The 22,719-nt window shown below is 42.0% G+C and overlaps 1 protein-coding gene across 1 annotated transcript; it reads right to left on the reverse strand.

Annotated features, from left to right (window-relative positions):
• Positions 1–845: 845 nt before the first annotated feature.
• On the reverse strand, positions 846–13,321 carry MAL2 (mal, T cell differentiation protein 2). Its single transcript, XM_064442189.1, has 4 exons — positions 12,985–13,321; positions 10,640–10,810; positions 5,132–5,290; positions 846–2,759 (listed from the first exon to the last, which is right to left on the reverse strand). Exons 1-4 carry the CDS (start codon positions 13,117–13,119, stop codon positions 2,688–2,690), a joined length of 537 nt encoding a protein of 178 aa, XP_064298259.1. The 5' UTR covers positions 13,120–13,321; the 3' UTR covers positions 846–2,687.
• Positions 13,322–22,719: the final 9,398 nt, after the last annotated feature.

Below are 22,719 nucleotides of genomic sequence, written 5' to 3' on the forward strand. Positions count from 1 at the left end.
TTCTAAGCCACACCTATCTTTTTTTTAACTCCCTGTAAAAAGTAACACAAAACTAACTACTGGCCTTTTTTTTTTTTTATTATTTTTTTTTTAAGAATGTAACTGCTTGTTCCGGTGTCCTTCCTTAGATCTTCCTTAAAGTACAGCAAAACTCTTTTTGTACTAACAGAAAATTTCCATTTTTCACTCCTTTTAAGCTATGGAAACCATTCTTCATTACTGTAGTTTTTACCTTTATCTCTTCTCTGCCCTTTGTTTCTCTTTGATACTTAAGACAGAAAGTTCAGCCTTTCCTCACTATACGGTTTCCATGCTATGCTAACTACACTCTGCTCTCTGGACTTCTACAAGTAGCTCCAGAGACTTCAATGGCACCCACCAATCATCATCTTTACACCTCATGTTTGAGCTCAGAGGTTAGATACAAGTGCCAACTAAACCTGGACAGCTTTTTAATTGACACCATGTGTGGGATCCACACTCCATAGGTTTAAATAGGCAAAAAAGTTAAGATCTTTCCCCCATCATCCCAGTTGGCTGCAGAGACTGCAGCTGTGGCAAGCATAGTCTGCGGTGTGCAGTGCACAGCCAGGTTGCGGGATGAAAGAAAAGCCACACCGAAGACCAGCGCCCATTTGCAATGCTGTTGTAGCTGATCTTACCCTTCTCCTCACTGGTATTCACACTGTGGCATGTGGCAAAATGCTATACAAAACTAGCACCAGTGTAATTGTGCCTTCTCAAGAAACCTTGGCCTTACTTTGATGTGTCTAGCATCAGGTAAAAGTTGCAAAGTAGTTTTTTGCTACTTTCCAAAGACAGAATTAATAACCAGACTACTGCCATAAATATATTAAGTAACTTTAATGCTGCTTAGCGTCTTTGTTATATACTTTCATCCATATACTCCAGTGTAAATATATTTTATACAATATGAAATATTTTTAAAAGTATATGGCTCTAGATAACATGCTCACAAAACAAGTTTCAATGCAAGTAGAGAATTAGAAAAAAAAAATCAGCCAGAGTACAAAATTTTTAGAAGATAAAAATTTCAGAAAACAAGAAATACGAAAACATCCCATCGCAGTAATTCAGGACAACCAAGTGGTTCCAGTAGTCAGAAGGGCTGCCACTCACTGCTATGTCACCCGTAAGAACCCATCCTGGGTCAGCAGCCACTGCAAGGCACTACTGAGGGCGGTTGGTTCTCAGAGAACCTTGTACCTGACAAGTCTGATAAAGTAACCTTCATAGCAGACACCCTTGTTGGCTCAAGGAGAACGAGTAGGCCTGGGAATGAAGAAAGTCCTGTCTTCCCTTGCACAACCACTGCTGGTCTCTGCAGAATATTCAGGTGCACTGGCAAGATGCGTCGAGCAAGTTGTTTTATGAATGACAGGGAGCCTTTATTCTCACAGGTTATCAATTTGGCACAAGGGCAAAAATTATTTACTAGCATTATAAAAAAAAGTTTCACCATCTGCAAAACGGCATGAGTGTTAGGGAGCGGAGCACAACGCTACCATTTAATTCTGTTAAATTAATTTTCTAAGTATAATATCGCATGTCATTATACAACAGGGATATTTAAGAGAGGCTCCATTAAACTTCATTCATGCCAAAAGCAAACTCCGTAGTGGGCGGACCGCTTCGCATACACTGCTTTCAGTAAGATGTTGCACAGGCATCTGTCTAAACAAAAACACCTTTACAACACTGCAGGTTTATAATGCAACAAATAACACACTGCAAGAATTGAGGTCAGACATTATTCACCATTTGGTAACATTCCATTCAAACGATATTGACTCACATAATAAGTAAGAAATGCAGCACTTGAAGTAACAAAAACAAAGCTGTACTCCAACAAAGTGAAACAGTGCAACTATTCCTGTTAAACAAAAATATACCATGTATATACACACACAATACAGATGCACTGTTTTGTTTTGCAGTATAAATAGATCTGATTAAGCTAAATTCCTAAAACTAATTAACTACTGACTGACAGTCCCAAACAGTTTCCATCTCCTAAGGAATGCAGTAAGCTTTAAGGAGCAGATGACCATAGCTGGATACAGCTACAAAAGAGTTATCAAAAGATTTCACTGATAGATATTGAAAATATTTTCTCTGTATGTCAAAGTTACTAATATATACTAACTTGGTGTCACAAGGTCAGCCCGGGCTCTGATCAGGCAAGGAGCAGCACACAGAAAACCCATGACTTTACCAGGAGCCTCAAGGCCCTGCCTGTGTGGAATGCACTGTAACGCTGCAAAACACTTAAGGCCCAATCCCAGGCCTTAACAAGGGGGGCGCTTTTAGCTGCCTATACAGTTAACATGTTGGTTTAGTTTCCATTTTTTTCCTCTTCTGATTTAGCACTAGAATTCTGTTATCTGCTAATGACATATCTGTTTATCCCTGAATTCTATCATACTATATAATGAGTGGGCTTCTAATGAATACAAAATAAAAGTAAAAGTTAGAATAGGAAGAGATGGAAACTTGTTTTCTGTTAAGGAAATGCCTGATTAGGGGTTATTTGCATTTCAGCACTTTACAACAGATTTTAAGCAAAAAAAAAAAAGTCTTTTTGGAATTAGATTACAGTAAAACAGACAACTAGCACTTAATTTGATCCGAAGTGGAACACTCAGGCATTAACCTCTCTTCAACTGCTATAGCCTCCATCTCCTTAGCGCCAGGGCTGTGCTGCAACCATAACAAACAGCTGTTGCAAAGGCAAAAATCTAGAGGAGCAGGGAAAAAAAAAGAAGACAAAAGAAAAAAGTGAATCACACATTATATTGTCCTACAATTTTTTTTTTTTCTATTCTAAATGAATACAGGAACACAAATGATTCAGAAGTTACCTACCCCAGCCAAAGTGCTTGAGGTAAAGATAGGTTTGGGATCCTCTAAAGTTTTCTCAGGAACCTGCCTGTTATAACCCCATGTTATTGCTTTTAACTTGCTTGCTTCAGAAGACATTTTGAAATAGAATATGAAGCAGAATGTCTGCATAAGTTATGCTACAAAGTAATCATGCGTGTATGTACACCGTGTATTTAAATTTTCTCTTATCTAGACTGATCAAACGTTAAACTCAGATTTGTTTCCAAGTGAATGCCTTTACCAGCAAACAACTAAGATGTCCCTCTAGACAGCAGAACTCTCTTCTTGCAGAAAAAGGTTCAAATCTGGCCTCCCTGGCAAGATAACCAGCCATCAGAACGGCTTCCTGAGAAATGCCAGGAAGTTACTATTGCTTAAGAACTGAATTGAATAGATTTGAATGGAAGGTCATGCCACAGAAAGCTTGAAGATATAATGTAAACCAGAAGAAAGAAATGAGAAACCGAATTGCTGAACGAAATAGTTTCTCATCTTGCCTCGTGCTAACAATGGATTGTCTCCAAGAACATATGAATTCAAGCATGTCATAACAACCTATCCCTTGCTTTCCATACATGGGTTAATTTGACAGTTTGAAGTTTTGAATAGATGCTACTCCGTAGAACTACCACCCACATAAAATGAACATATATATTTTTAATCACAATATACAAAAGTAATTTTAAGAGACAAAATATTAGCAACCTTTCATTTTTTTTTCCATGTAGATCACAGGATTGTTTTAACGAAGTGTTTCAAAGGATTACGAATTTTTTCTCTATGCCCTGACTTTCTAATTACATACTTTTGGAAAAAATGCAAAGACACTAAAGACTACAGTTATCTGATTCGCCATTTCCCAGCATCTCTTAATTAAAAATACTGAGGTAAGTTACAGAAGAGTCTCCTCTGCCCCTATCTTGACAGGGTTGAGCAGCTTGAGGAACTGAATTTTCCCTTGGAAATATAGTATGGAAAGGGTCTCTTGGAGTCCTCAGTACCCTGTTGTCAGACAAAATGACTGAAGTCACCATATATTCAGTGGGATCTGAACACACTGAACAAGGATCGAAGAGCTACACTTAAAGGTAGATTTTTGAGATATTTGCTTAGTATAAAGCCCTCTCTCAGTTCAGGCAAAGCTACAAGGCACCACCTCAGTCCTTGTGCCATACGGCCATACAGGGATCAGATGTGCTTGAGCGTGTTACCGCCAAGTGGGTAATGGCAAGGCACTCTGGACTTGGAGATGTACGTGCCCACCTCAACCCTTCAGAGCCTGGCTTGCCAAAGCAAAAGGCCTTTCCTTTTTATTCTCCTCTTGCAGAGAGAATGTGAACCTTACACCTTATGTTCATCTGTTTTTATCTTAAGATGAACTGAAGGTGTTTACTCTGCAAAGTTTATGGTGTATTCAGTTTTAAGGACAACAGAGGGTTTTAAAAGCTTAATAAATATATACAGTTCCCTGAGGTATGCAAGACCCTCTGGATGGTACAAAAAATGAATAAGAGCAGTAGTTTCAGTTCTTTAAATTAATCCTACTGGCACACCTCTACTCGCCCTTCCAGGAGTCTAGCCAGGGAGAGAGCTAGAGCCTGGTATATCTTCTGACTCAGCTACACACACCCACATCACCAGATAAAGTGATTCAGTGATGATGCAACTACAGCGAGAAAAATGCAGTCTGAGCTTAGGCTATCAATAAAAGCACTCTAATCCTTGCCATAAGAGACAGCAGGGCCCTTGTGGATAACTTTCATGCGTGATGTAGTAAGTACATATCTGGAGCTTCAAAAGGAGCTAGTCCAAGGTTCCTTCCCCATGGCATATTCAGGACTATCTAAGTGGTACAAAAAATGCAACTGAAAGTTGGAGCACAGGCATGAAATTCGCACCTAATGCTTCAATGAGGACTCAGTTGTTATCTTTATCTTCAATTCTAATAATCAACATTGCTTTTACAAAATATCTCCTCTAAAATTATAAGCCGTAGGGATCGTAAATTTAAAACACTAGTGAAGAGTAGCAACCAAGCACCTACCACATTAACATTAGTTTATTCCAATATATTTTGCAAATATATTGGAATTGCTCTCAAAGACAATCCTTTCGCACGGCTCCTCTTTCTATTCCAGCTTTCTGTTAAGTTCCCAAGTTGAAGGGCTGGCTACAAGGGCTTACAACAGACTTCTGTTCTCCAGATACAGATATATGAAATACATACCGAGGCTGCTATACTTATGTTATAATCATGATCTTCTAGAATCTTCTCGTACGTGGTGGAATTTAATTTGAGGGGAAAGTAATGCAGAGATGTAGTTGCTGCTTGCAGTAGAAAAGCTCCAAAATAAAACACAAAAGTAGCCCCATGGAAAAGAAAATCCTGAAAAGCAAATAACATAATCAGTCTGGGCTGCATTACATATCTAATTCTTCTAGTTGCAGTACAAATGAAACCCAACACTGAAACGTGAAATGAGCACTGATAACAGTAACTTCAGATAAGCAGTGTTAAATCTATCCGAGAGCTTAACCTGGACACATTTTCACAGTTGCTTGCAATTATAAGCAACTCACTAACATAATTAGTGATAAAGGACAACTCTCCCTCTCTCCAAACCCTATATTCTTTCAATTTAAGAGGCACATGCTCATCTACATGTGCATATGCTGACCAAAAGGTCACTTCAAAGCTATTAGAGCTTACGTAACTCTCCATATGGCTTAGATAAAAAGAAGGGACATACAAGTCAACTTTATCACAGTTTAAACAGTACAATACAAGCCTGCAGTCCCCCAAATCCCTTCTCAGCTATAACCTAAACTTCAGAAGTCCCCCCCATGCTTAAATTTTGCTTCTCTAAATGCCCAGAAACACCTCAGCCTTGACACAGCTGAAGTTTACTTCCTGATACAATCGGAATCCAAGAACTGAGGCATTCCCTCAATTCTCTCTGACTTGGCTCTATCTAGAATACAGTAATTTGGAAGTACTTCATGATACTGCGGAATAAAATGCTTGAGACTTGTGAGGACAAGGGTTAGGATTTGCTTTAAATATGCTTCTCTCCTGGCCTTCTTTACATGATTCCTCCCCTCTGTCGTGAATGCTCGCTGAACACAAGTTTTAAATATCTAACTCTCATTTCTGGATTCTATTACTGGAGCACATGAAAACGCAGCTCTGGTGCCTAAATCTCTTTGAGGGTTATATTTCAGAGTCCAGTGTTCCACGCAGCAAGATCCAAGACACGTTCCACCACAGTTTTAAAATGTCTATTCTTCCAACGTCTCCTTCTGTTGTTGAGTCTGCAACGCTGACATCTGCACTGCACTGCGCTGCACTCAGTTCCTGAGTTTGTAGAACTTTATGTCTATACCTGTGCAGGTCTGCAAAAGCCATAGACAATTTTTAAAATTATACATAAGTGCACGTATGCTTTTTTATGATATCCACATTACACAGTGTCTATCTCCCGCACTAATGAATACTTTATGCACTTTCAATGCACCTGAGTGCAATGGACTACTAGTATGCCAGCAGTGAGGACCCAGGGTGCACCATGTGTGAATCCGTCACAACAGCACACAGCATTCATTTGTGTTGTACTAGAAATTACTGTGCAACATCCTTACCTACTGACTGTCTGATATCAAAGTGAGACTGTGCTGCATCTCCCTGTTTAGAGAATTGTTTCTTCATAGATGTGAGATTTTCTTTTTATTGAAAGAATTTTCAAACTCATTGATTGTTCTGTATTTGATAGCAGCTAAAGCTACTTAAATCACACCCTAGTCAGTTTTGATAAGTTACGATCTAAGCTGCTACTACAGTTTCTCATTCCACTTAGATCAGAAAATAATTTTCTAAATAACAATCATTTGAGGTTAGGTCATAGAGTGTACTGCTTTTCTTAATGACTGCTAATTACAAAACAGGTGCAGTAATTCCCATCTTCTGGTTTTCCACCCTGGCTGGGTTGTTGGGGTTTTTTTTCCCATTTTTGAAAAACACTTCCTTCCTCTCGGAGTACCACCAGGAGGCCCCACTGACATCAACAGGACTGCAAAAATGAAGGGGCAGAGGGTGGCTTCCTGGCTGGACAGCCTTCATGTGCTAGGCTTGCCAGATCGCAAGCTTTGGGCATAAGACACAGTCCCCCAGTCTCCAGTTCTGCTGTACCTCATAGAAATGTATGTACCTCATAGAAAAACCTAGTAGGGACGTACTCCAGCATTTGAGTGCTGATGCATCGGAGAAGCTGCAGTGCTCTGCTGCAGCTGGGGGAGGCACTTTTCCCCTCCAGACACTTACTGTTGTGGCTTCCCCTCGCTCACTCGAGCTGGCAGACAGACACACACATCTTTCATGCTGCTGCCTACACGCACCGTGTCAGACTGCATGCAGGTGTGTGAGTGTTAACTGTGTGACAAATACCAGACCCCGTATCATGGCCTGACATACCCATTTCATAGCACAGGATTCCAGCAGCTTGATAGGTCTGTGTAAACCCACAGGTAATCAAGGACGTCCATTATTCTTGGGCTGCTAAATACCTACCGTGCAACTATGCCAGTGCTACCAGCTGTTCACTTGTGGCACCACTGCTCATGAAGGAGCATAAACAGCTCCATGAGGAAGACAGTGCTGACTGCGTACTCTCAGAAGACAAACTCTTTCATTTCCTTCATTCTCCTGCCAAACCCTCTAATTTCCTTCTCCTGGCAGCAATTACAGTGAAGCTATGTAGCATCAGTAAGGTTTCACGTTCATATAGTTATGGTTTCTGTGACAAAAAAAATGCAACATCTTATCACAGAACCACACAGAATCACAGGTTGGAAGGGACCTCAGGGATCATCTGAGGGAAGGTTTTTAGTTTTTTAGTAATTGTTAGCATGGTGCCTAACTCTCCCTTGCTTCCACGCCTGTATAATCACTGAAACCTCATACAAAGTGTATGTAAAGCACTACCAGATCTGCATGATATGTTAGTTCACATCTAATTTTGTAAATGAGTGTGTTGTGAGTCAGGCTGTAAAGGACAGTATTTGTCATACCATCTGGTTTAACACAGTGATGCACAGAGCGGTGTACTTCCACAAGGCTTCCCCCCATCTTTTCACTGTGTAGCGTCTTATTTAAGTATCTGTATTATTATCAATGGAGCTACTTATGACGTAAGGTATTACTAAATGCAGGGTTGTCAGAATCCCATGCTATTTTTCAAAGTTACTTTTAAACTCCTGGGAGTCTTAGACCACATCTTTACTCCAATATAACTAAGCCATGACTCTTCCCATTTTTGACCTAATCTCACGACCTGTAGCTTCCGAGTTCTATTATAAACTTAATGTACAAAATAGCAAAATCCATGTATTTATCTAAATACATGCCAACCTAAACAAAGCAGGTACATATTTTTTATTTTATAGTAATAAAAATAGTTTTAGTGTTTCTAGTAATTATTTATTTGCAAGAGAAGGTAAAAAATCCTTGCAGATTGCTGCTAAAGAGTTTAGTGCCAACAAGTTACAGAACATTTGGGTACCTGAAAATAGTGGTCAAATGATCTATCTAGTATTATTTTTGTTGACAGCTGGAAGGGGCTGGATTTCAGCTACCACGTTTAGAGATAAACTGATTCACTCTGCATTTAAGATGTTGACTTAGTTATGACAGCTTTTTAGATTAAGTTGCAGAGTCATAGAACCATAGAATTATTAAGGTTGGAAAAGACCTCTAGGGTCATCAAATCCAACCATCAACCCAACACCACCAGGCCTCCTAAACCATGCCCTCAAGTGCCAAGTCTACGCGTTTTTTGAACACCTCCAGGGCCGGTGACTCCACCACCTCTCTGGGCAGCCTGTTCCAGTGCCTGACCACTCTTTCAGTAAAGACATTTTTCATAGTATCCAATCTAAAGTCCCACAGATGAGCCACAGATTTAGCTTTTATACAAGTTGTGTAGCAATTTCCTGACAATGGAAGTTTTTCGGTAATTGATCATATACAAGGGGAGAAAATTAACAGTACAACAAATCACTGCCAGCATCAAGTAGCCAATGTGTAAGACACATTTATACAACTGTTACAAGATGAACATTTGTATAACATTTTCAATCTATTAAAGGCTATGCCGTCACCCAGCAACTCTTGAATAGATGCATGATTGTAAATTGGCAAACAGTTTCAATGAAACCCAGGACACTATTAATTTACTTAAGTTATGCACATGCTTAAGGGCTTTGTTGCATCATAACTTGTGAGGATGTTGCAGCATAAATTCCTGTAAAGGTCTCTGTACTTGTAACTTATTATTAGCCTAATTATTGCCTGTATTCTGCTGGAAAGCTGACACTGTGTGTATATGTGTTCACTATCAAAGTGCTAAAGTTCATTTTAATAGAATCCAGCCTGTTACCACTGATGGGCTTTGAAGTTATCAGTTACAGCTCCAGACTCATGAAGCTATATGGTTTGCTTTAAAGACCTTTGTTTTAAGGGACTGTCCATGAATAACTTGAACAGATAAATAACCACAGTTGTTGATACCAAAGCATGCATTTCCAGCTACAATCAAGAAAAGTGGCAGTAGGAAAACTAAGCTGCATAGGAGGAGGGTGAAGGTGATCAGCAGTTACAGTCATACTTGAGTATTTTAGAAGTTCTGGTCCTTTTGGAAGATTTTTTTGGAAATTCGCATTCTGATCACAGTTTTGCCACCTCTTATTATTCACTTCCAGTAATATAAAAGAGTGTGATACCATCTCGTGCTCAACTACTTGAGTGCTAAAAACTCTAAGTAAAAAACAGTTAATGACAAAGGAGTACATAAATTAGCAGTCAATAACCTGAGGTATCCATGCAGCTGCTAAAAACTGGAGCCAACAGCTTCCCTTTTTTAATAGGAAGGTACAGTCTGTGAGAACTACTGGCACAAGCAATAACAATCCATTGCAGAAAGAACCAAGCCTTGCCTTCACAATGAAGAAAAGCTAAGCAGAGTATAACTGCATCTGTAGTCTCACCAGGTTTCCTCTAAGAAAGATAAATGTTAAGTCTCCTAAAAAGATGTTATGCTATATCATACTGCAGGTTATGCTGTCTTTGATTACCTAAGGTCTAACAGCCACTCACTAATGCTGCCCTAACTTTAAGGAATTGACCCAAAAGTCAGCAGAAGACTTTATTAGGAACTGGAGAAGACTTCCTGGGTGCTTTAGTCCAATCTGTGTTATCTCAGACAACCACATCACACAATGTGTTCACAACTATATAATTTCCTTTACAATATTAGAAGTGTCTTTCTACCCCCCATGATTCACAGGGTGTTACTACCACTCCTCTAATAGTCAGAAAATATTTTCTGATTTCCAGTCCACAATTATTTCTGGCCATTTAAACCAATTTATTGTCATGCCTTGTTAAACTAGTCCTCTTTCTGCTGCTTATGCATTTTACGTGCTCATAGAGGACAAGTATACTCCTTCAATCAGTTTTAAAAGCTGGGTTCTTTCAGCCTCCATCAAAAAACAGGTCCTGTATTTCCTCTGTCATCCTTGTAGCCCTACTCTTTCTGTTTCGAGTTTTGAACTTCTCTGTTTTGAAAAACTTTCCGCTAAAACAGAAGATCAGCATTAAGACTTAGGATCAGTACTTCCAATGAATGATTTTCAGTTTGTAAAAAAATCAAAGGCAATCCTTAAATAAAGAAAAAAATCTTACCATCTGGTTCCAGTTGACAGCAATTCTATTTGCATAACCGAAGAGGAACACACAGAGGAACACAATGGACAGGAACCACGCAGTCACTGCCACAAACATCACCCATCCCTGCAGCAGTGGCAGTGGAACTCGGGTAGCAGCTACCAAAATCCAGACTATCGTTCCAAACAGCTGCAAGGAAAGGAATACAGATGATGAAGTCAGAGATACTTCTTTTCAGTCCTTTCTGCCTAAGAACTAATACCACACATCAACTCGTCCTCAGATTACTTTTAGAAACCAAGAGGAAACACTTCAGAAGTACTCAGAGAGCCCAAGTGCCATTCTCAGAAGTGATAGGCCCTAAGTGGCTGTCAGAGGAAGCCCCTCTGAAATTCTTAAAAGCTCCTAAAATAGTCTTGAAAATGGAATTTACAAACGCAGGTGACTTGCGTGCCTACTGCTGGAAATTTTACCCTTACTCTCATTTTGAGGGAAATTTAAGAAATGTGAAAACATGGTTCATGCATATATGTATCTCTCTATATATACACTACAGTTAGCCCAACAAAGATGCACATAAGATTTGGATTCAATCTCAGTGTTTAGCTTGGCAGTCCTAATCAGCTGAAATACAGAAGAGAGATGAAATTGCATCCTCTTTTTCAAAGCATTTGTAAGCAGATGCTGAAGAAGAACACATTAGGCAATAAAGTAAAAGAGAAAACTAGAATACAGAATAAGGCGAGTTGTAAATTATGTCGTAATGACTAGAAAAACATACAGCTTTCCAGATTTATCATGACCCAGGGAAGAATTCAGCACCACCAAGTTTCTTTTCAGCATATTGATCACAGCAAACAAGTGTTGGAGACGCAGTGCTATGATCAGCTGATGGAGAATTTACATACTCTAAGGCTTGCCTGGTTTAATCAACTCTTGGCCTAACAAAGGGCACTATCTGTCCCTGCAAATGCTGCCTCTTTATAAAAAAGGATAATTGCAGAAAATCATAATTGCCATCTGATGTATGTTCATTTATTGCGGAAAGATTTAACTTCATAGTCCAACCTGCTGTGTAGTGACAGCTACAATCAATTTCCAAGCAAGCTACTACTTTCCTGTTTAAATCCGACAGATTTACAAGTCTGAGGTTACATTTTCACATTCAGAGGACTTTCTTTTAAATCAAGGCTGGATGAGGGATACCTTTCAAAAGATGCCTGCTATAAGATTAGTTGGTTTCTCTCTTGTGTTACATTGCAGCAGCACATACGTAAAGACGCATTGCTAGTCTCAGTTCAGAACTCCCATGGGTTTATGTATTAGCCTTCAAGTTGTTCTCTAGGGTTCCTTTTTTAGCTGCTGCGAAGAACCAAACTTTCTCTAGTTTCACAAGACTGCAGGTGCAAGTCTGTTACCCAGAGACCAGACAGTGATGGGCAGTGAGGAAGCAGAAGGAATATCAGCAAGTGTCTGTTTAAACAAAAAGCAGAGACACATGAAAAGTTTTCAGTATTTTGAATGTGCAACCTTGTAGGCTTCTTTAAAAACAAATTTAGAAATCTGCCGTAGAAACTGCTAATCTCAGTGCCCACTGTAATGCTGTTTTCCTCATACTACACCTGTCCACTTCAGCTCGCCTGTGTAATAGGTTGGCCAACCTGATCAACATTTGTCCCTACTGACTCAGGGCCTGATTTAGCGCCTGGGCTTGTGCTCTGAGCTCTTTGCTCCTCTGCAGTTTTACAGCTCAGACTGGGACCCAAGCAGCACTCAACTCTGAGTTCAACAACAACAACAAAATTTAATAAAATCAGATGAGTTCTGACAAGGCTTCTTGTGGGTTTTGTTTGTGTTTTCTTCTCCTACTAACTAGCGCCACAGTTCTACACCAGGCGGGTCTCACACGCACACGGAGGGTAACACACCACACAGACCAAAAGCAGCGCATCCCCCCGTGGTGGATTTGTGGGTCTGGGGCTCCGTGCGGCTCTTCCCGCCTCCACGGGCCCCCGGTGCCGCCCGGCCCGTGGCGAGAGACCGCGGCGGGGCGGGCGGCAGGGAGCGCGACGGTCCCGCCGCCCTGCCAGCCATAACCCGCGCCCCGGACACCGGCTCCCCCCCCCGCCGCAGCCGCTGCACCTTTCCCGCTCACAAGATGGCAGGTGAGGAGCGCGGAGGGCGCAGAGCCACCGCTCGGCCGTCCCCGGGCGGAGGCACGTCCTGCCCCGTGCCCCCCCCGCCCGGCTCCGGGCACCGCCGCCTACACGGGACGGCAGCGGGCAGCAAGCGGCGAGGCGCTGAGGGGAGGGAAAAGCGCGGGAAGGCCGGCAGCCGCCCGCCCCGTCCCTCCCCGGACTCACTATCTCCAGGAAGATGACGGCTCCCGAGTAGGTGCGCAGGATCTCTAGGCCGGAGGGCAAAGTGACCCGGGGTGGTGGGAAGTAGGCGGCGGGGTTCGGAGGCGGCGGCATGGACGAGGTTCCCCTGGGCAACATACTGCTGCGGCGGGGGCTGCTGCTGCTGCCGCCGCTGCCAAGCGCGGCGGGGACGGCCGAGCCGCGGCCAGGTGGGTGAGAAGGAGGAGGAGGAGGAAGAAGGGGGGAGCAGGTGTAGGCAAGCCTGTGCGCACCGCCCCGGCCACCTCCCTCCTGCCCGCCCCAGCGCCGGGCCCGCCTCGCCTCGCCCGGGCCTGGGCGGGCGTCCTCGGGGTGCCGGTGGCCGGAGCTGATTGGCTTCACCGCGGCCGGCTGGGCTCCCGGGCCGCCCCGGAGGGAGGCCGCGGCGGTGCGGGCGGGGGCGGGGGCGGGGGCAGGGGCAGGTGCCCCCGGCCGAGCGCCCGGCCCGGTGGTGGGGCGGGCTGGGGGGCGCTGGGCCCCGGGCAGTGCCGCCCGGCTCCCCCGGGGAGTCCCGCCGTGCCGCCCGGTGGTTCTCGGCCTCGCCGGGTTCGCGCTGGAGTGCAGAGCTCCTCATTCACAAGCCCTTAGTCAGATCCAGCCACACTGAATAAACGACGTTATTTCCTAATGCCGCTGTGCAAAAGGTTGTTATTTACCTTCCGGTTACAGATGTTTCAGGCTTCAAAATTCTGAGGTTGCACCTTTTTTTTTTTTAAGATGCCAACTAGGTTGGCCATTCAAAATACTAGAAAACATTTAATGTGTACCTGTGTTACATTCAGTCTGACTTGGCTGTGTGCAACTACTCAAAAGTAATAGAAAATATTTGATGTAAAAGTTTTGGATAAGCGAGTGTCTAGAAAGGTGCATGTTTATCAGAACGCTTACAGTGGATTTTCTCATGCCTCTTAGTATAACTGCCTTCCCCAGATGGACGATGTGGCATCATCCAGCAGTTCTGTTATTTCTCCCTGTGTGGCTCAGGATGGGGTGTCCTGTGACTGGGATGACTAAGCACTGTTTCAGCCAGTGTTATCCCATGTAGTGCTTCTGGCTGTTTATCCTCAACATATACAGCTGCGATTTTAAAGATAACATTTTAAGAAGGTTTTGTACAAGTGTACACATCTGCTCCGGAGGTTGAACCAGCTAGGGCGTTAACACTGGATTCCTTTATTTTTAGATGTGCAATGTTTCTCAGTTGTGCTTTTGTGATGACAAGAAATGCCTCAGCCTGAGACACCTGTCTTACCCACCCTAATCTGAGCTCTAGTTGGAGAGCAGCTGGCTCCTCTGAAAACAACTCATCTGCGCTTCCAGCATACCTAATACATAAATAGGTTTGGGACACTTCTAAAATGCAGTAATTGCCACTTAGCGCTGAAATCATGGCTGCTAAAGGAGGAAGAAGCAATAGCTTTTATTCTTTCTTGTGCTCTCTCCTCACCCCTATGCCCCTTGTAGCTGGGTGCCTCTTGCACTCTTAAGAAGTGGGAGATGTGGGATTGAATCCCGATTCGGCGAAAGAGGGCGCTGAGCCTGGCCTCCCCTCTTTTCTGAGTGCTTTACCTCATCGGTTATCAGATAAGACTGATACCTCTTATTCCTCTTCTAGACCTATTAAGGTGCACCTTGTGTCCCATCCATTTATCTTCAGGGAAGGGCTCCCGGCTCTGGAGGCACATGCCTACAGGTCCTGACTTTGGTGTGTTTGGAAGGGAACGGGATTCAGACTTGTGCCTAAGAGATTAGGTGTAGGCAGTTTGTTCTTGGGGTTGCATTCTGGAGACCATATGTCAAATTAACTTCACAGTCTGGCCCTAAATCTCTTGAGACTGCCCTGCAGAGGGAGAAATCTGACTGGGTGGAAAACTGGGTTGATCAGTTTATGATTTGGAACGAGAAAAGTGATTATCCTTATCTTACACAGAGGAAGTACAAATAACACTTGGTCATAAACATTTCCAGTTTTATTCTCCAGCCACACAATCTCTGAGAGCTCCAGCGGCAGTGGATTTCACTGATGATTACGTAGCTTGTGCAGACATTTTTTCTTCCTTGTAGATACCATTAATTTTAATCTCTGCATTCCTTTTGACACTGATTTTCTTGAATTTTAGGGGGGTTTCTCAGTAAAGTCTAGGTTTCACTGCTAGATGTAGATATACAAAATAGCCTTAAAGTAGATGTATGGCAATACTTTTTCCTAAATCCTAATCATTTAAATGAAAGTAGCTGTTTAAATTATTATTACTAGTAGGATTTGGTTCAATGCCATGTGGAATTCTTCATATACTGATTAATATACTCTTTGAATCTTTAAAAATCTGCATACTTCAAGAGATTAGTATCAGGATTGCATTTTTAAGTTTCCATGGCAAAAGAACATGCTTCTATTGGACTCCTTTTTTATACTGTTTTGTCCTGTTTTTTGGGCATCAAAAAGGACTGTCGTGGTTTAACCCCAGCCATCACACAGCTGGTTGCTCACTACCCTCCCTGCCCTGGTGGGATGGTGGAGAGAATCAGAAGGGCAAAAGTAAGAAAACTCATGGGTTGAGATAAGAACAGTTAAAAAATTGAAATAAAGTAGTATTAATAATAGTAATAATAATAATAGAATATACAAAGCAAGTGTTACATGATACAATTTCTCACCACCCGCTGACCGATGCCCAGCCAGCCCCTGAGCAGTGGTCACTGCCTCTCCAGCCAGCTCCCGCCAGCTTACATCCTGAACATGACATCATACGGTATGGAATATCCCTTTGGCCAGTTTGGATCAGCTGTCCCGGCTGTGCTCCCTCTGCTCCCAGCTTCTTGTGCACCTGGCAGAGCGTGGGAAGCTGAAAAGTCCTTGACTTAGTGTAAGCACTACTTAGCGACAACTAAAACATCAGTGTGTTATCAACATTATTCTCATATGAAATCCAAAACACAGCACTATACCAGCTACTAGGAAGAGAATTAACTCTATCCCAGCTGAAACCAGGACACATTTTAATGTAAATAATTGCATCTTGGCATGCTACACAGTAAACGAACAATGGTACTTCAAGTCCACCAGAGTCAACAAGTAGAAGTATATTGATTCACTGTACATAGCAAGGTCTGTCTATACAACTGAAATGGCTAATACCTTCTCTTAAATAGCTGTTATATAAAGTTCAAACTTTTTCCCCTTTGTGTTCTTATGCTTATGACAGCCTAACAAAGTTGGCATTGTCACAGAACTGCATGACAGTTGCTATCATTTTTAGATGATAAAAATTATTGATGATTTAAATTCCAAGTATAGTGATGTAATATGTGCATACCGTTAATATATATTGAAATTAAAATATCTGGTTCTGAATGTTGTAATTCTCCCCTTCTCCCAGCTGGCCAATCATTAGAAAAATGCATTAAATTATGCAAATCTATAGTCAGCTACTAGCCGTCACATATAAAATCTAGGGATTAGAAGAGATAAATTAATATTTTGAAAAAATATAGAGATACATGATGCTGGATATGAAAATTACTTATACAGCACTCCTATGTAGCAAGATTCAGACTACCTTTTGTTATGTATGGCATAACACTTCTGGAAGAGCTGAATATTTTTAAGGATACTAGAATAATAGGGGAAAGTAATGTCAGTATAAGAATTCATGGTCCTCAACACCTTATCTGAGTGCGTTCTCAGAAGCCCCTCTGGAAGTAGATGCAACTCCTAATCTCATGGCTCATGTTGCAGTGTGCACAAGGCTGGTCTGACAAAATGGCCAAAGTGGTGCAAAGTTTAAAAACAATAAATGACAGTAACCTTTTTCTCTGCCTATGTGGCTCTGTTTACCCACAGATGCAGATCTGCACAAACAGATCTCCCTAAGCCAGAGCGGAGCTGGGCAAGGATTTTCTCATAGTATCAGGATCTGCTTCTTTCTTCCAGTTACTTTCCTAATCTGGAGGAGGTTGCACGCAAAACCCCTCTGAGTTTCTTTTAGATTTGCAAAGCCGCTCTTTCTTAAGAATGAATGTAGACTCTGCAGGTCTTATGAGGAGCAGCTGAGGGAACTGGGGTTGTTTAGCCTGGAGAAAAGGAGGCTGAGGGGAGACCTTATCGCTCTCTAAAAGGAGAGTTTGGGATGCAAAGGAGGGAGGTTATGGAATAAAGATAGATATCCTTGCTTGTCCTCCCCATTTGTACTAATTACATATAACACATTAACTTCTGAGGATTCAGGTTGTGGTTCCTCCCAACACACAAGGATCTGATTCGTATCTTAGAGATGCCACACTGCATGTTCTTTCATCAGTCCCTCTCTACAACGACCTGAAAGGACGTTGTAGCGAGGTGGGTGTTGGTCTGTTCTCCCAAGTAACAAGCAATACGACAAGAGGAAATGGCCTCAAGCTGCGTCAGGGGAGGTTTAGATCAGATATTAGGAAAAATGTCTTCAGTGAAAGAGTGGTCAGGCACTGGAACAGGCTGCCCGGAGAGGTGGTGGAGTCGCCATCCCTGGAGGTGTTCAAAAGATGTGTACACGTGGCACTTCAGGGCACGATTTAGAAGGCATCATGGTGTTGGGTTGACGGTTGGACTTGATGATCCTAGAGGTCTTTTCCAACCTCATTGATTGTATGATTAATCCCATAGTTATATATCAAAAATAGAAAGCCTGAAGTTGATTCTATGAAACACACACTGTTTTGTTTATGGATGAATTAATTTAACATGCTCCTGGAAATTGCATGCAGGATTCTGATCTCATACTGGTGCAAACTCAGAAGTCATTCCCCTTTAACCGGTGAAATTAAATAGGCATAAAACTGGTTTGCATAAGATGAATGATAAGGAAACCCTTCAGTGCCATTTGTATAGTGTATTTCCTCAGTGGTAACAGAACTTGTGTAACGGTTGGACCAGTGCATATTATGGATTAGCGTTCAAATACCACCACACCGTTGAGGTTTCTTGGGAGGCAGTGTGACAGTTTTTATTTTGGTAGGTAGGGCCAGGCTTTTGATTGCATGCTACCCCTCTTTGCATCATGAAACTAAGGCAAAAATAACAGTTGAAATAACTCGTTTCAGTGATTGTATTGAGTGATTGAGACCTTGGGATGCCTGCTCTTGGGAAAGAGATGAAGATAAATGTGCCACCTCTTTGGTCCACCTGTCCCAGGGATGGCTGGTTACCAAATCAGTCCACAGAGCAGCTTAAAGTGGTCTCAGAGCTGCTCTAAGGAGTGATTTCTGGCTGGTGTGTAAGCCTGCGGTGATACTCTGAATATGGCCTCTTCCTGCAGAGGTGTCTTCTGTGCCCAGAGGTGTGAGAGGAAAGGCGTTGACCTGGCTACTTTGGCTCTCCGTGGTCCCAGGATGCCTTTTCAAGCAGAGAATCCTTAGCTAGTTGGTTAAGGGAGTTTGGGCGTCCTTTCATACAGGCACCACACAGCCAAGAGGCTGGCACTGAGCTGGAGACCCTCCTTGGCGGAGTAGACTGGTGTTACTGAGACCAGAATGAGGACTCTGACCTGTTTGGATACCATTGTTTCCATCTCCCTAAGGATGCCAACACGTAATTTGTTTGACTTGGTGGCACTGCAGTTCTCTAGCAGTGTGGTATAACGTGGAGTCAAAGGGCCAATTCTCTTTTCATTTACACTGAGAAATTCCTCTTAGATGCAAAATTTCATCATAGCAGAGAGGAGGATCCTGAACTCACATGGTATGGGAGGCTGGGCGGGTAGGGAGGGACATGACAGAGAAGAGCAAAGTCACGAAGTGGGAAAATGTTGCAAAAAGTCCATATGTTGCTCTTGGCATAGGTGACCCAGCAGGGAAAATTAATTTCGTGGATCATCCCCAGCAGGGAGTGTGAAAGTCTTGGAAGTACAGGCTGGAGCGTAATATTCTTGTAGATGAGGAATGAGTAAGTGGCACTGATTGTTTAAGACAGAATTGCCCAGGGAAACTGGTGGACAGACTGCACAGTAGCAATACTTACTGATTTTTCTGCCCTGTCCCCCACCTGCTCCATGGTGTAAAAGAGGAGCAGTTCAGCTGGTTGCAGAGGAACCTAATTCAGCAGCACAGGAGGCAGGAGGCAGGCAGGCAGGAGGACATGCCGTCTAAGTGCTGCCAATGCAGGATGCAGCACACTGCTGTGCCATGAGGGTTCTTCTTACTTTGTCATCAGTCAGGGCTTGACATACTAACTTGAATCATAACATGTTGACCTCCGATCTTCTCTCTTACTGGTCAGGAGTATGTATCTAGTGTTTTGATAAACTATCAGTGCTGACAGGGAGTCACTTTTTTCCCTCGGTTGCAGTTTGTTTGCTTTTTGGGGACTGTTTGTTTTATTGAGTGAATTCCTGGCTAAAAATCCAATAGAAGGCAAAGAATGATTAAGCAAATGACAACGGTGGCTTCATTTTGTTGATGAATGAATTCAGGAAGAAGAAGCAGGGAGACATTAAAAAATTCTTGTATAAAAAAGCTCTGTAATGTTTTGAAATAGCATAAAAACACTGCTGTAAAAGGAGTGAGCCTATAGATTTCAAAGCACTCTGAGTTTATAAAGTTGTAAATAAAAAGGATTTATCTTAGTGCTAGAATGTGTACACATAATTAGGTCTTATTTGATGACTATTAGTAGGATGGTAAAGAGGTATTTGAACATAAGTACAGGCATCATAAAGTGAATCATAAGTAGCCTTTATATTTGTAATTAGTTTCAGTTTGCTTAAAATAGGAGGGTCTTATTCTACTGGCATCAGTTGCTACGTACAGTAACTACTGGAGTTATAAGGCTGAGAGGGAGCTCTTCAACAATGGAATCACTGGCAGACCTGTAATCCTTCTACTGACTATGTTTCATCTCAAAACTCTCTTTGACCCTGGCCTCCAAGAAGCCTGTACCTCTGGTGCTTACGAACTTTCTCATGGTAGTTCAAGCTGCATGTAAGCCAGTGTAACTGAGCTGCTGCCAAATGAAGTGATCCTGTTCCCCAAGCCGTGGTTTCCCTCTGCCTCCTTTGCATCAGAGCTAGTGAAAGTGGGGCTGCAGAGTAGGTCAGACCAAGGCAAAACTGTTCCTTTTTTCTCTTTGATGGATTAGGCTTGTGCTGAAATTAGTTAATTTTCAGTACTAACAGATCAGTTCAAAAATAAACACAAAACTTATGAGCTGGATAAACTGCCATGTTCCATCTTCTTTATGGAATGTACAGAACATGCACTTTGTTTCTTTTTTAAGATGATATATGGAAAACCATTTTTATTATTTTTCTTTTAGACAAGAAGTGCTGATACAGCCTTTAGAAGCCTTCACGTGGTCTGAGTCATATACAATATTCTTTTGTATAGGTGATTTTAGGGAAATCAGTATTTTAATGAGGCACATTTACAGTGGTTTACATCCTGGCAGACTCAAAGGGTCTCAAGAGATATGAATAGGTCACAATATTTCAGCATTTGTCTCTATTTTTTGTTACTTAGAGTAAGCACAAATACATGTTCTGTAACCTTGAACTTCAGATTATGAGCTTGCATGTCCACTGCAATGATAAACTCCCATAGGGCACTCAGGTGTTTGCAGGACCTGGATGCCCCTTACAGACCACAGTCCCTATTTCCACGCACAGTTTTCTGATGTCAGATTGAGAAATGAGGCCCACTGATGTGCTTACATCCTCTGAAAACCAGCCCTGATACTGATGGCAAGTTCCAAATAGTAACTGTTTCTGATTCAAGAAGTGCTGAAGCAACATCAGAAGTTAGTAGAACATGTGAGAACAATATCTTTATTTCAAAAGACCATGAGTCTGGGAAAATCCGTGGTTATTCCCACCTGTATAAGGGGTTCCCATTCTGGGGAAGAGGCTGGAGGAGTCTCAGCTGCAAATGCAATAAACAGACAAGTATTTATAAACAGGGAATTACTGTAAATATATTTCTTCAGGCCTATCTCAGCTACTCAATTCCCGCTGAACCCAGCCTCAGGTGCTTTCACAATGTTTGGTAAGTTTAAGCATTTAATCAAGTAGGTTTTGATTCATAGGAAAGCAAACAGGCTTGAGTTTTTTTCCTTTCTTTCATAAATCCTAAACCAGTTAAACTGCATTCCTGTTAGCCTGGCATCCTTCGTGAAGAAATAAGTATTACACACAGTATGTATGCAGTTTCTGGATAGAGAACAATCTGTGATTCTACCAGTATCCTTTAACTTATGAATCATTAAGGAAGGTGAAATGGTTCACGCTGTCCTCGCGCTGAGGCACTCTGCTAAGATGTGGTTTAGACTATGAAAAATAAGTTAAAGGCCAACTATCTCACTTTCCCTTTATGATTTTCAATGTGACAACCACAGAATTTACTCACACAGATAATGTTAATGAATATTTTAATTCACTCACAGCTAATTGTTTCCTGTGTTCATTAGTGTCTTTGTGCTTTGTTTCCTGATATCTTTCCACTTCTTGTACATGCTCCTCTTATGTAGAGAGTGTTTTCATCCTCTACAGTAAATAACTCCTCACAGTGGACTTGCATGTTGTTCTCAGAAATGCTGGATGAGGGGAGGGAAAGGGACAATGCATTAGCTACTGGGAAAATTTTGTAGTTTATTTACTAGGCAGTAATTAAAAAATAAAACCAAATGAACTTAGAGCAGCAGCCTCCCTGCACCTTTAAACAAAACTATTCTTCTATTCTGGAATCTGATTCAGGATGGGACCTTACGTTCACACATCCTTTGGAGTGTTTTCAGTATGTAGCAGTGCATTTCAAATACGTGCCTCACCATTTTCTGCCTACCAGTAATTTTGTGGAGCTATTTAAGTAGCTTAAATTTTAAGCCACAGGTATTTGGAAGAATGAATCAGTGGTCAAAAAACACAGCTCATTAATTTTACATAATAGCAAAAGAATAAATAGGTCAGTATTCTGTGAATTATTTTACTAATAAGATCATCTAATTGCTGTGTAGTTAGCGTTTAAATGGTACTTTGAAGATGTAATTTGTCGTACAGGACTAATGTTGTGTTCATACGCTTCTATATCTAGCTATACTCTGAAAGAAGTAATTAACCTTGTATGATGTCCTTTTGGGTTTCTGGTAAATGGTGAAAGAAACCAGGGTGGGATTCAGCTGACCAAGCATCTATGTGTGTCTCTGAGCTACCTGGCTAGATCGCCCACTACAAACAGGAAAGAAATAGCCACATTTGAGGAACAATTCATGTATCTGAAAAGAAATCATATGAATCATTTGTGTCTGCTTCTCGACTGCAAAGGAAGTTTAAGGTGGCCAGGCCTGATGTGGATATTTACTTTGCAGATAACTAGAGTTAGGTGAGAGGAATTCCTGGGCCAGACTAGTTCAGTGTTTTCTGCAGTGATCTGGAAGTAAATATAAAGGCTGCTTAAAAGGAGTCAAATAACAGTCTGGGCTGGTTGATTGAAGGGACTGACAATGTAACTTGAAGAGACTGTATATGCCATATATGTATGCACTTAGTTCCAAGAATGTTTGATATGGTGAATGAAAAATCTCGTTACGCTCTTTTTCTTTGTCCTCCAAGTCTGTGTTTTTCTTTCTGCCAAAGCCTAGAAGGATCAGTTCCTAGAGCAAACCTATCCAGTCTTGAAGCTGTATCAGCCTGCCCTAGCTTCTTTCCAGAAACTCTTGAGCTTCTCAGCCTCTTG

The sequence above is a fragment of the Phalacrocorax carbo genome, chromosome 2 (genome assembly GCF_963921805.1).
Source record: "Phalacrocorax carbo chromosome 2, bPhaCar2.1, whole genome shotgun sequence".
In the NCBI taxonomy this organism is placed as follows: Eukaryota; Metazoa; Chordata; class Aves; order Suliformes; family Phalacrocoracidae; genus Phalacrocorax; species Phalacrocorax carbo.